Source organism: Lissotriton vulgaris, chromosome 1_1 (genome assembly GCF_964263255.1).
Source record: "Lissotriton vulgaris chromosome 1_1, aLisVul1.2, whole genome shotgun sequence".
Taxonomy (NCBI): domain Eukaryota; kingdom Metazoa; phylum Chordata; class Amphibia; order Caudata; family Salamandridae; genus Lissotriton; species Lissotriton vulgaris.
This window is the reverse complement of record NC_141685.1, coordinates 1,900,901,324-1,900,915,662: the sequence shown is the minus strand read 5'-3', so window position 1 is coordinate 1,900,915,662 and position 14,339 is coordinate 1,900,901,324. Positions and strand designations below refer to the sequence as shown.

Sequence of the window (14,339 nt, the reverse complement as noted above, 5' to 3'; positions counted from 1 at the left end):
TCACTTAGAAAAGGATAGGAATGCCATTATCGTAATTTCTAGCAAATTTTTAAAGAAAAAACTCATTAGTTCAAATAGATTTTTATTGTATGTGTTGAAATAATAATCTATTTAAGGTAGCTATTTTTTTTATCTGAAAAGTTTGGCAAGTAACTTGTTAATTCGCTGCCATTTGCAACCCCTGCCGTAACCAGTAATTTTCATATCACACCTTTTCTTAGCCCAGAAAGGGTATGAATGTGCTTTAGATCTGGAGTTATGTTGGAACACGAGTTGTCTGGATTACATCCCACTTTCCGTTCATTTAGCAGTCTGGTAGTGCCTGTTCTAGGCTCGGCTCAGACAAAGGCCAGGCCACGAGTTAGTGCCTTCTGCAGTAGCAATTATGTGACAAGAAATGTGACACTGGTGAAAAAGCAACAATGGAAATGCTATCAATAGTGCGGCAGGTGCAGTGGTAACAGGGCTCAAAAGCGTAAGAGGTCAATTCCACCCAAAGGATAGCAGTCACATACTAACAAATCAGGGGCTGATGGGCACATTTTCCTTGCATGCATTAGGACCAAGAACACCCTTGCTACACCACTGGGACAACACTCTGAAACGGAGACCTTGCTTTTTGTTTTGTCAATTAGGAGCTCAAAGTGAAGCATTCCAGTGGATCGCTTTGAAAGACCTCGGTTTCACAGACTTCTGTCAGAAAGCACTAACCTTGTACTCTGGATCCAATGGGAGAGATGCAGTCTTCTGTGCCTCACCACAATCACTAATGACCACAATTAATATTAAATGTGAGATGCATTGCAGAACCAAGGAAAGGGACTGGTATGAGAAAGAAAACAGAGGCACTGGCTATAACTCTCTGCCTCCTCATTCTCCTTGGCAAGGATGGTTGCAGACTGGAATCTCTTGTCTGCTCTGATCTATCTGTGCGACTGAACATTGTATACCATTCTTCCTTTCTAATTGCTTATATGAATTCGCTAGTCAGAGCAAAGCACTAGCCTGGCTTAAATTATTTCTAATGGATCATTTTCAGGCAGTTCTTTGGGGTCCTTTCTGCTCCCATTTCAGGACTATCATGTGTGAAGCAGTCCTAAGTAGGTAATTGAGCCCATAACGTCTTAACATTTACATAGGCCCCTAGCCCATTTTCCTATTTGTCTATCCTACATGTCGTATGCAGCTGTCACACACATAGTTTTAGACTTGATGACAACCTCAGAGTAGTGCCGTTTTACTTCCATACCACTATCTTTGACATTTCCAGAAAAAATTCTCTCAATCCCTACTATGAAAACGTGGAGATGATGATTATTAGTGGTCGTGCTCTCACTTCCATCTGTGCCTCTTTGCTGTTTCCTTCTGACCTTGGGTCTCCTCTGATTACTTGCATATGTTTTCAATTTGACTGTACACGTTTTTGCCACTCAGATTACTAGACTCTGAGCGAGCTGTTTCTTTAAGATCACTGTGCATGAGAAATGTATTACCCTCTTCCTCTGGTGTGTTATGATATCTCTGGTCTTCACTGTTATATAGGGTGTAGCTAAACAGGGTGAGTGTATACGTTGCCTAATGTTTTGCAACATTTTGATGGCTTCTAGACAAGCGACATTGACGGTACTCTTTAATCGAAGATTTGTCTGCATGATGGGAGAATATTATGAAAATGGAAAATCATTTGGGGAAACTGGCATTTCCTACGCAGATGTTCTAATTAAAGGGGAGATGTTCATTCTGGAATTGATTTTCATGAAGAAGAACAGGATGCAAGGAGCCTAAAAGCATCAGTATCTTGTAGTACATAAAGTAGTAGTCCTGAGGAACTCTTTTACCTAATTTTTCATCTCTTTGTGAATTGTCACCAAAACATCGAAAATGGAAAGAAAATGGTATATTAGTGCAAAATTCATATACAATTAACACTGTTAACATTCGCTTTGCACTTTTACTAAAAGGAGGTTGGCAATTCACAAAGACGTAGGACTACAAAAAAGATTACTCCTTTAGCCGTATTACAGAGAGTGCCACAGGGGCTACAGACGCTTGTGGGTCCCCTTCTGTAATACTGACAGCTGGTACACATAAAGCGCCAGCGATATCTGCAGGGGGCATTCCCTCGTTTGCATGGGGGTCTGTCCCATGTAATTGAGGGACTGCCTTTGCCTCTGCACCCCCTCCATTTTACAGATGCAGGCGCAGAGGCAAAGAAGATATCCGGAGATGCAATGACCTAAAAGGTGGTGCACTGTCACTGCGTCCCCTGAGAGCAGCGACCCCCAGACATCACTTTGCAAGCGGGTGCAGTCACTTACCCTGTAATACTACTTCCTGTACTCCTAAGTGCTTTTGTGAACACTCCTGCAAGAGTTGGGATTTATCCAGTTATTCTTATTGTAGGAAAAAGATGTTCCTGAGGGATGATACACTAAAAGAGTTGCTAATATAGAAAAAAAATCAGAGGAGTGTGCAAAAGTTGAATACAGGAAAAAGGAGAAGATGGAAGTAGATGGGTGACAATGTCAAGTATTTGTCAGTTTTACCTCACTCATATCACTGATGTTACCCATCAACACTAAATGAATTAGATGATACCAGTATTTGTGTCTTAATACAATGACATGAGATGCCTGCAGATGATTTTGCCTATGTATTGGCTTTTCATAAGTCATGTGGTGTTTGTTGAGGTTATACTGCATGTAGCAAATTCAGATGTTACAGTGTGGAGTATAACTGTGTCATTCTGATTTTTCTGGCTCTTAATGAGGAATTACTGATTACCTCATATTTTGCCGCATTCCTAACAGTTTTCTCTGTACATGTTTCACTGGGTTTTTATTGGTGAAATTTGAGATACCCTGTGTAGGTACTTCCTGCACAACCTGTAATCAATATTCAGTTGTAAATTCCCATTTGAGCCCATAATGTACAACTTTATTTTTTTGGGTGCCATGAGTGTCTTTCTAAAGAGGTTGACTCGTGAAAAATTAAGTATATTTAATAAAACTCTCATGAAGAAAATAATTTTTGATGATTGACCTAGGGGAACGTAAGAGAAGAAATTCCTGCATTCGCAAGGGTGATCGCTTAGTCGTTTCTGACCAAAGATGTGAACAGTTTCCTCAACCAGCGACAGAAACAGAACAGTGCAACACAGACTGTGAGCTAAGGTACATATCATTCTGATATTTGATGTGACTGGATTTATTAACCTGTCTGTGAAGTATTATATTAAAACAATTGTGTGTGCATATTTCCGAGATTTGTGAATGCCAATAACTCCCGTCATTGTACAGATCTCTACTAACCGGAATCTAGTTATGAGAACCCGGTTGGCATTAAATGGTACTTTTGATTGTTAACGTAGGTTTAAGACCAAATTTACCTTTGTCACTAGAACCCTAAAACTACAGCAGAATTATTTTTGGGGAAACTATGCAAGCTCCCGTTGTCAGTTCAAATAGCAATGCTATACAAAAAATGAAGGATTGAATGCATAACTAGTTGTGCTGCAGTAAAACCAGTCATACAGTCGAGACTTTATTAGTAATGGCTCCTCATTCAAGATGGGATAAGGGTTTTATAGGTATGAGATAGCTTTACGTCTGAAATGGCGTCTATGCATGCATAATATCTTGGTCAGCGTTGGCCTCTCTATATTCCCTACTACTCAAGGAAGCATCCTGAAGAAACACTCAAAAGAAGATGATGGTGGTTACACTTTACAGTCTTTTTTTCTTTTAAATCTTTATTCGATCTATGTACAGACAGATCATAAAGCATAAATTCATCGATTAAATCACATTAAAACTCATTTAGTTAAAAAGTATGAATCATTTTTAAAACCTTATTAAACTTTTAAAATGTGTTATAAAAACCAAAATCAACTGTACAATTTAATTTGTAAAGATTTAGGGGCCCATTAGGATGTCGGGCGGATTGCCTCCGCCAGGGAAGCGGTGGCCACCGCCACCCTGGCGGAGGCAATCCGCCCGACATCCTTCCCTGCATTCCCCCCCGCCATATTACGATGGCGGAGGGGACCGCAGCGGTGAGAAAGACCGCCCGCCTGTTTTCCGCCCCACTCGAATAGCGGCCGGGGTGGAAAAGGTAGAACATGGTAGCGGTGTCTATCAGACACCGCCAGCCATATTAGAATAGGCATTTGTCAATGACTTTCCTGTGGGCCCCCAGAGTGACGGCCAAAGGGGGGTGGCACACGGGGGGTACCTGTGGTACCCCCCTGCATTTGCATAATCGCAGCGGCAGGCACCGCGCGGTGCCTGCCGCCTCGATTATGCAAATGTGTGCATTTGTTTTGAACATTGTGGCGGGCGGTGCAGTGAGCACCGCCCGCCACAATGTTACTTTGAGGAATGCGCCCGTCACTGTGGCGGGTGCATCCTAATGCCATTGTCGGGACCCCCGCCCTTTAGGCGGGCGGTCCCGATCTCCGTTAAGGTGGCGGGCGGACTGTTTCCGCCCGCCATCCTAATGGACCCCTAAGAGTCTTAATTCATCATAGTAAACGTCTGGACCTTCTATTCCTCCAAGAGGCCTATAAAAAAGAGGCTACAAGATAGCAGACATGAGGGTTCGAGAAAGCTTTCAGAAAATTCATTGCTACTCTGCATTGCAAGAAATGTTTCTGCCTTAGAATTGGGAGGAGGAACCTTTTTCTTTCATTAAGATAAAACTTACAAAAAAAGACCAAATGTAGGTCAGACTGTGGTGAACAGTTATCACAGGGACAGGGCCCTAGATCTGCGTACTTGTACCTCTTCTCTGGGAACCGCAACAACAATGGAATTAAATTCAGGCAAAAGCGCAGCAAAATACATTTGTGTTGGGCTACTGTTACAGAAGAAAGGTAACAGTAGCCTTCCTTTGATCTTTGTGGAATGCGTGTTCTTTTCCCAGCGGTCACAGTTGGCCTTCAGCAAAAAAAGGTTTATTAATTTCTGTTTAGGGACCTTAATACAGGCTGTTGGGTTCCTAAAGAGGTCTCCCATCCCGATTGCATTCAATTCATTCTCTACACATCTGAGCCAACCAATCCTGCTATGGCCCTCGAGCCCCAGGCAATCACCAATTATACGTTGGGTTAGACTGGCAGTGGCCCTTCGCCAAATCGAGAGCCACAATAGGATGGGTGCCATTCTGATAAAGTCAGACAGATATGGGAGGCCCAATTCGAGGTGCAGAATGTAATTAGATGTGGACGGTGGTAACGAGACCCTGGTCTTAAAAAAGGTGTCTTCCACTATCTGCAGTTGATCAATTTGAGCCATTCCCCACACTCCGGCCCCATAGGTTGCCACCGCCTTAGTTTTAGCTAGGTATATGTTTTGTATTGTATTAAGAGGGCTGGCGCCTAATTGTTTAGCAAATCCCTTTATGGCTTGGGTTCCTCTTTCCATACCCAGGGCCCTTGCTGCTACTAGTTTGTTCCAGGATTGCTTGTTATCAAACAGGATCTCCAGATATGGGAAAGAATCAACCACCTCAATTTTGTTTTGAGGCCAGATGGAAATATGGTGCTTTAACGCTTCTAGGAGCTCCCGCTATAATAATGAATTATTTAGATTCGTTCACCCTGAGATCTAATGAGGCCATAAATGACGCATATGTGGATATAAGATTTTGAAGGGCTATCCCAGTACTGGCTATTAAAACCGCATCATCAGCGTATGCCAGAATTGAGAGGGAGATGTTGTCAAATTTCGGGACATCTAGGCCGAGGCCAGACAGTGCCGCTTCCACCCCGTTAGTATAGATGGATTTACAGTCAATTGCTAGCAATATAAATGGGTCCACCGAACATACAATTTAATTCAAACCAAGAAAAGGAGAGTATCTGAATTAGGCTGTTCCTGCTTAGCTCAGCTCTTTGTATGTGAAATGTACAATATTTTTATAGCAATTTCTCCACTCCACGAGATGCCAGGGTGGGTATTGTTTTCCTTATATTAGAAATAAATGGTCAAAGCCCTATCCTTCTTTATGGACCTGTAATCTAGGACACTGTGAAGATGAACTAAGCTTTGGTTTCTCTTGCCCTCACTGTTCCTCATTGAGGGCTAGATTCACACATGTGGTAGGACCTCTGTATTGTAGTTACCCACTGCAGAGGTCCTGCCACGACTGTGGGACCTCCTACATGAGTGTGGATGCCCTTTACGAATTGCCCCCCTAATTTGGAGGAGATACCAGAAAAGAGTGGCCTTCGTTTAGTAAAGATCCCTCTAATATTTTGGCACAATATTACACAGCAACTATATTTGGAGAGCTTGGAAGCAAAGATTCATTGTAATATATTAGAATAAGCAAAGTTGCTATGTGCTTTGAGGCTTGAAATTATTGGAGGTGACTGTAATTCACTGTGATTGATTTTTTTTCTTTTTACTTTGTATACTTAGATTTGTTACCTCACTTTCTGAGATTAGTTCTGTATTTCATTTAGTAGCGGCATTTACTGCATGAATATGTTTGAATGATTATACTTATTTATACAGTTTTATTGCTGTTTTTACCAAAATAAACGGGGAAATAACCTTTACAATGCAGTCATCACATTGCACTACATTTACAACAGAGTCATTACATTGCAAAATCCTTTACAACACATGTCATTACAATTTAGCCATTTCATTGCGTGTCACTACAACGCATGACACTACGACGCATGTCATTACAACGCAGGCATTACATTGCATGTCATTACAACGCATACCATTACAACGCATTGTTCCCCTACACTATCCAACACTTACCCTACTGTTGCACCCCCTGGAGTTAGAGCAATAATTTTTACTCCTACACCATCCAACACTTACCCTACTGTTGCACCCCCTGGAGTTAGAATAGTAATGTTTATTCCTAGACTATCCAACACTTACCTTAAATGCAATGTAATGGAATGCAATGTAAATGTATGCGTTGTAAGGGATGTTGCGGTGTAAAAACTGCTTTGTAAAGACATGCGCTGTAAATGTATTCCTTGTAACATCATACATTCAAATAAATGGTACTGAACTGAGCCTATTACACAATGCGATTAGTGAGGAAAGTTAGTAGAGCCGGAGATTACGTCTACCTAACTCAAAGGCCCCTCGAAGTATGTGCTGCTGTGCCCTGATGAGCGCCAAGATGCTTATGCTTAAAAACGTAGTGGTGCAATTCCTGTAACTGGATAGTAAGTGATGTATTGTATTGTATTGTAATTTTGTTAAATAGCGCCTACTACCCCTGACCAGGCATCGAAGTGCTTTTCGGCCAAAAGGATTAATGGTGGAGTAGCATAGTGAAGTTTGAGTTAATTTGAACAATGGACATTTGAGTCTGTTAGTTGTGTTGAAAAGGAAAATGGGAGGATAGAAGAGGGAAGAGTCTAAAACATGTTTATTGGGAGATAATAGTAGTAAGATGAGGTTTGGGGTGATATAAGGAGAGATGGAGGAAGAAGAATCTCTAGAAATGAGTTAAGGGAGATCATAGTAGTAAAATTCGTTTTGGGATGAGTCAAAGAAGGAATTGGTAATGAACTAGGGTGCAAAAAAACATAGTAATGCAATGTTATGTTGTGTTTTGTCTGCTACGCTTCATTTTCTGTAATTGTGGACGTATTTCTTGAGACTGAAAATTCATATATATGTAAATAAATAATCGCCATTTTAGTAGAAAACACATGCTCGTTGATCCTGTTGACTGATGTCATGATAAAAACCATATTTTAGCTCCATATAACAGTTTGTACTTGTAGGTGGCTTGTCATTGGCAAAAGTGAATGCACATCACAGTGTGGACCAGGGCATCGGAGTGTAGACATCCATTGTATCAAGTACTCGCTTTCAAAACGACAGAATGACCCAGTAGATGCTACATTTTGTGCTGACCAGCCTAAGCCACCAAGTAGAGAAGCCTGCCATGGTGACTGCCTCGTAACACGCTGGCAATATTCAGAATGGTCTCAGGTAAGGAAGCTTTTGTTCTTTGACTCAAGTTATTTTGGCAATCGGTATTGATGTTGATTGATGACATAAAATGGCATCTATACTGCTTTTTGATCATGACTTTCAAGGACACTTGTCAAGAAAGTAGGAAAGAATCAAAGAAGTATGGTTTTGAATTGCTCATGATGGAAATGCTTTAAAGAAAAATTTCGGCTTGCAGTAGTAGTAGTAGTGCTGGAGTCTGAGAGAGCATTTTGAATTGGTGGCAGCTAGTCCAATACAACTAATGTCCTCTAGCATGTGTAATACCTTAATGTAATATTGTGTCATTTAATTCTTGTAAATCTGCTGTGTTTTTTTTTTTTTCTTCATTCGCCTTAGATATAAACAGAGTTGTTTTCTGATCCTTTAGGGTCCCTCTCTTAGTTGAACCCAACCAGACAGCTCTCTTTTCTAAAGGTGCACTTTGCACAAAACCTCTCCTTTCGCGGTTGATTTATTCCGACTCTCTATCAGAGCCACCCTTGGAACAACCGGAGTGGGGAAGTATCTTAGTGTAGAGGCATAATCATTGGACTGTGTTTAGCTCATTTTCCAACTAGTTTATACATGGTAACATTTTTCTTGTAATTTAATTACATATTTCACGGAATTTAGCCAATCTCTAATGATCGGGGAGACATTCTTTGTCCAATTTTTGCAAGTTTCCCTCCGCGAAAGTAAAATTAAATAAAACATTAATTTGTTATTTTCTATGGAAAAAGATTCATAATTTGCCAAGACCCCATTCAAAACACCAATGGGGATTACCTGAAATTCTACCCCCAAGCATTTTAGAGATGCTATTACTTACGTCTGCCCAGAAATTTTGTAATATTGGTCACTGCAGGAACATGTGCACATCATCTACCTTTTCTTGGGAACATTTGGGAAATTTTGGGGTGGCACCCTATGCGAATTTGGAAAGCCTTAAAGGTGTCCAATACACCCTGTGGAGACTGAAAATGTGGTTCTTCTTTAAATTTGCAGCCTGGACTGTGGAATACAAGATATTACATGATAATTGCCATAATTCTTCTAGATGGATCAGTAGTTTAAGATCGCCTTCTGCAAGATCAATCAGGAGCCAGTATAGATTTGCCACCTCTTTTTTTCACGGTTTTCCTCATCAGCGCAGATTTCAAATCATTCGATGTGCCAACGACTTCTCCAGTAGCTTGGTGCCAGCTTTTCAATTGCAAATATTTAAATCTAGATAACTCATTATCCGAAAGTGTCTGACAAACTTTTCGAGGAAAGTAGAGTACCATCTATAACTAGTTGTGTCCAGCAATATAATCCCGCATTTCTCAGGGGCACCAGCAACAAGTCTTTTGTCCATTCTGGGGAAACAGGTGCATTCCAAATAGGGGCCAGTGCACTATAGTAGTTAATTTGAACTCTTTCCTGATTTTATGCCACGTAAAAGCTACCCCATGTAAGATCTTCAGGCGCACCTTTTTAAAGAATCGGGGGTCTCCAAATTTATAGATAAAACCTTGCTCCCCTACCTTCACATCCAAGAGCATCACTTTCAACATTCTCCCAATATCCGAACCATCTGGTTAATTCTGTTGCATTTTCCCAGACCTCAAAACAAAACCCATGCATAATACACTAAATCTGGTGAGCACAGACCTCCCTTTAGGTTTTTTTCTCTAGAGTTTCTTCCATGAAATGTGTGTGCCTTTAGAAGCCCATATAAAACAACTTCTTTTTTACTGTAACTTCTTGAGCCAGATTTCTGTAAAAACTAAGGGAATGTTCTGGAATAGAAAAATGAGTTTTAGCAAGACCATCATTTTGATTAGATTTACCCTTCAAATTGTCGTCAGCTGTAGATGTGCCCAGCTTATTAATGACTAAGATATCTCTTTACTAGCTTTTTTAAAATTAATTTCTGGGATCTTCTCAATGTTTTGTGAAATCATGATACCCAGATATCTTATCTCCTTTTTTATTTATTTTATATTGTTGTGTGTCTATATTCCATGTCATGCATTCTGTTTTAGACACATTTACCTCTTAACATAAGATGCGATCAATTGAGAAGCTAAGTTGTATAGTACTGGGACCACAGAGGAAAGATCTGTAGTGTACACCATTAAGTTGTCAGCATACAAAGCCACCTTTTTCTCCCAGCTTCTATACTTAAAGGGAGAGATTCCAGATTCATGTCTAATTTTTTCAGCTAGGGGCTCTATATATAAATTAAAATGTAAAGGAGATAGGGGGCACCCCTATCTGGTTCCCCTCTGGATTTCAAAACGGGCAGATACGTTTCCATTCACTAATACCCTGGCTGTGGGCGTTTGATATATCAGACTCTCAGTCCTACAAAAATGTTCTCCTAAATTACACAATTTCAATATTTGTAATAGATAGAGACAATTTACCCAATTGAACACTTTTGTGGCGTCTATGGTAGTAATGGCCAAAAGTGTATTATACAGTGGCTAAATCTATTGCCCCAATTAAATTGTATGTCAGGTCCTGGATCCCTCTCCCTTGAACAAAACCATTTTGATCTTCATCTAAAAGACCCCCCACGACCCCATTTAATCTCTCTGCTAAGATATTTTGTGAAGAGTTTATAGTCGCAGTTAAGCAAAGAGATGGGTCCGTATGAGTCACAGGAATTGGGTGGCTTTGCTAGTTTGAGAATCAGTGCAACTGTAGCTTCGTTCCAGGATATGGCATATCTCTACCTCTTTCAAAATTTTGTGGAAATAACCTTCCCTTTATTGGGTAAAGAACCTCTTCCAAACATTTATAAATCTCAGCCGGTATCCCATCTGGGCCTGCCTCTTTCCCCGACTTCCCAGCCATGATGGCCTTCTTGACCTGCCTTTCTATAATAGGGCTATTGAGATTATCTGCATCTTTTTTATTGATTTTACGAGGGGCATCTTGGTCCAGACAGGCCTTGATACCTTCTTGTGTTATAATTATTCCCTCCTGGTAGACCTTTTCGAAATGATTATGGAAGTCCTCTTCTATCTCCTTACTACTTGTAAGTAAATTTCCCGATGCCTTAAACCTCATCTCTTTTATAAATCCTTTTACCTGAACATTTCTGGTCTTCCAGGCTAGGAGTTTCCACAGCCTTCCCCATACGCGAAGTGGGATAGCTTACTTTCTTGCCACCGTTTTCTTAATCTTTGTTCAACCACCTCAGCAAGTTCCAGCCTAGTAGTCTGCAGAGATGTTTGGATACTTTCTAAATCCTATCTGCTCTTCGAAGATAATAATTAATGTTCCAACTGCTGAATATTGCTTTCAATTTCCCCCGCTTTAGGTCTATTTTTCTTTTGTTTGAATATCTGGAGAGAAGTTACATACCCCCTTAAAAGGGCGTTATAAGCATCCCAGATAATTCCCAATGGGTCACTGTTTTGGTTCTTTGCAAAAATGTAATGTGTCTGTACCCTTAAGTTTTTAACCACTTCCTCTTCTAATAATATAGTGCGGCCCAAGGTCCACCTTCTATGGGTTGGTCTAACTGATAGGTCTAAAAATAAAGCTATTCCAGAGTGGTCTGACAAATGTACCCCTATATGTTTTGCATCTTTTACCCATCTTTGCAGATCTTGGTTAATTAAAAAGAAGTCCAATCTTGATTTGAGTCCATACTTTTTGTTGTTAAAAGTGTACCCCCTTTTGTTTCCCGTTTTAGATCTCCAAATATCCATCCATCCTTACTGCTTCATAGAGGTCTTTAATACCGTCCTCATCTTACAGTTTGATATTGCTCTACTTTTCAGACAGCAATCCAGCTCCGGATCCAACATCACATTATAATACCCAGCCAGGATTATGGGATCAGGGAAGTTTAGTAGCTCCATGAGTAGTCCTCTAAGGGGGCTCCGATCATCTCTATTTGGTCCACAGTATCCCACTATAGCAAATTTATGTGAGTGGAATTTAATTTGAACTATTACCCATTTTATCTACTCTGCTATCTTCTATTATGAGTGGATTTCTTTTGGTCAAAATTGCCACTCCCTTAATGGTTAGCTGTTGAGTGGTACAAATAAGATCTTGGATCCAACTTCGGGTTTTAAATAGATCCCTCATTTCCACATCCGTTAGATGTGTTTCCTGTAATATTAAAACCTGTTCTGGGGTATCTTTAAGATATTGTAGGATTTTTTCCCTGCTATTCTTCACTCTTAACCCATTTACATTCCATGACAGAACCCTCAACTGAGCTCTTTGATCACTTTTTGATTGTGACATATCCCTTTCTTCAGTGGAGCTCTAAAAATCATACTGAGGGGAACTGGACATATATTTTTTTATTTTTTCCAAATGCTCCCCCACCCCGTGAACCCCAACCCTTCCCCACCCAGTACCAATCATGAAACCTACTCTGTGGAACCCTCTCCTTCATTCCCTTATGGCCTATGGGGCTCCCCCTCCCCAGAGTCTGAAGCATATATTCCGTACTTCTACTATTGACTGCTCCCTGCCCTTCAATATTTGTTTCTTTGTCTGAGGTGAAAAGTAGGTGTACCTACTTTTAAACCACTAACTTGCTTTTCCTCTGAGATGGATTGTAGGAATTTTTCTGCATCTTCCATCTGCTGGAAGACTTGCATCTTATTATTGTGCATCACCTTTAACATGGCAGGGAATCTTAAGTGTGCTGTGGCACCCTGTTTGCTCAAAGGATCTAAAAGCTTCACTAGTTCCCATTGTTTGGTTGCCGTGATTGAAGACACATCTGAACATATTTCAAAAGAGATTCCATCTACGGTTAAATTCATTTTAAGAGCTTTACTCAAAATCTCTTCTTTTATACGTCAAAATATTTATTAGTATCTTCCTAGACTTTGCTTTATTTGGAGTTAACCTGAATAGATCTCTGAGTACCCTCTGTATATCAGCCATAAGAGCTTGCTCAGTAATGTCGATTTGCGTTCCTTCCTTAATTAGCTTAACCACAAACTCCTTAATGTTGTTTCATTCAGCTCCCTCAGGGATTTTTAATAGTCAGAGGTTGTTTCTCCTTTGAGAGTTTTCAAAGGAATTCAATCTTTTCTTGAAAGCCACTTCCTTTTCTTTCAAACTAGTTATTTCTTTTGTATGTTCCTCCATTTGGGCGGCTAACACCATCACCGTTGATTCTAAGGCTGCTCTTCTGATTGCCAAGGAATCCAATTTATCTTCCATCTTCTCACACGTTGATTTAATCTCAACTTGATTAGCTTCGGAGATCTTGAATCTGGTTCTGACCTCCGTCGTCAGTAACTGTAGTAAGTCTGAAATTGGCTGTGAGGCTGCTTGATCCGATGGACCAACCTTTGGATCCAAAATGATTACCTTGCTCTGGTCGATATCTCCTACTTGAGCCTCCCTCCGTACCCCTGCCTCCTCTTGGGAAGGTATGGGACTTGCAGACAAACCCTTGTTCTCCAAATCCACGATCAAGATTTCCATGCTTATTTCTTCAGATGGTTGGGGGTTATCTGCGAGCACTTGATATCTATTGGAGCTAAAAATAGCTACAGTAGTAACCTCAGTATTTTTGATGTCCAAAGGGGACTGTTTGAAATTAATATCTCTGCAGGCTTTAAAGAGAAGGTCCTTGGCATAACCTAAAAAAGCTTCTTAGTGAGGGAGTTATTTTAACCTTATGTTGTGACTGGGAGGGTGCCTTCGGCTTCTTTGATTTCCTCCTCTTAGGACTAATCCGCCCCTCCCTTTCAGAATCCGGTTGATAAAGCTGATGATGTACAGATTTTTTTTCCTTCAAAGCTTTCTCATTCAAGGCAGGGTCAAGGTCATGTTTGGCAGTTAGTGTATTAATTTTTAGGGGCTCCCTGAATTGTCCGGAGCCTGCACTCCTCAGGGCATATCTTTTTTTCGTACAATATTAGATAAGACCTCCCCCTGGAATTCACTCTCCTTTCCACCCCCGAAATCGATTTCAGGTCCTTCTCAGGTTCTTTTTCCTCTTTTATTGCTTTGCCCCCCTTGTGCTTCTGTAGGAACCTCTCCCTCCAGCTTCTCCAAAATCTGTCTCTATCTCAGCCGGAGAATCTTCCAGCACACTCATGCCTTCTACCTGCGCCCATGCTCCTCTCTCAGATTGCACTTGTGCTGCCCCTGCCTCTGCCGCCTCAGACAGGAATCCGTGTAATTGCTCTCGACCCCTTCTCAAGCTCGAGCGCCACACAAGACCAAAACAACCCGGGGTGTCAAAAATTAGCTAGCATTCGCGCCTAGAATTTTCAATTCTATTAAGGACACGGAGGCGAGGATTATGCTTCTCTTTCTTTACTGTTGAAATCGCAGCAGCCAATAAACACATAGTTTCATATAAAAAAACTACAAAGACCA

At 40.8% G+C, this 14,339-nt stretch overlaps 1 protein-coding gene across 1 annotated transcript in view; it reads left to right on the top strand.

The window, feature by feature from the left end:
- Positions 1-14,339, top strand: part of ADAMTS20 (ADAM metallopeptidase with thrombospondin type 1 motif 20) — a 1,033,120-nt gene that overhangs the window by 437,814 nt on the left and 580,967 nt on the right. The window contains exons 16-17 of the mRNA XM_086919514.1: positions 3,047-3,173; positions 7,766-7,976. Of these exons, the coding sequence (XP_086775640.1) occupies positions 3,047-3,173; positions 7,766-7,976 (338 nt within the window). The remainder of the gene's footprint in view (positions 1-3,046; positions 3,174-7,765; positions 7,977-14,339) is intronic.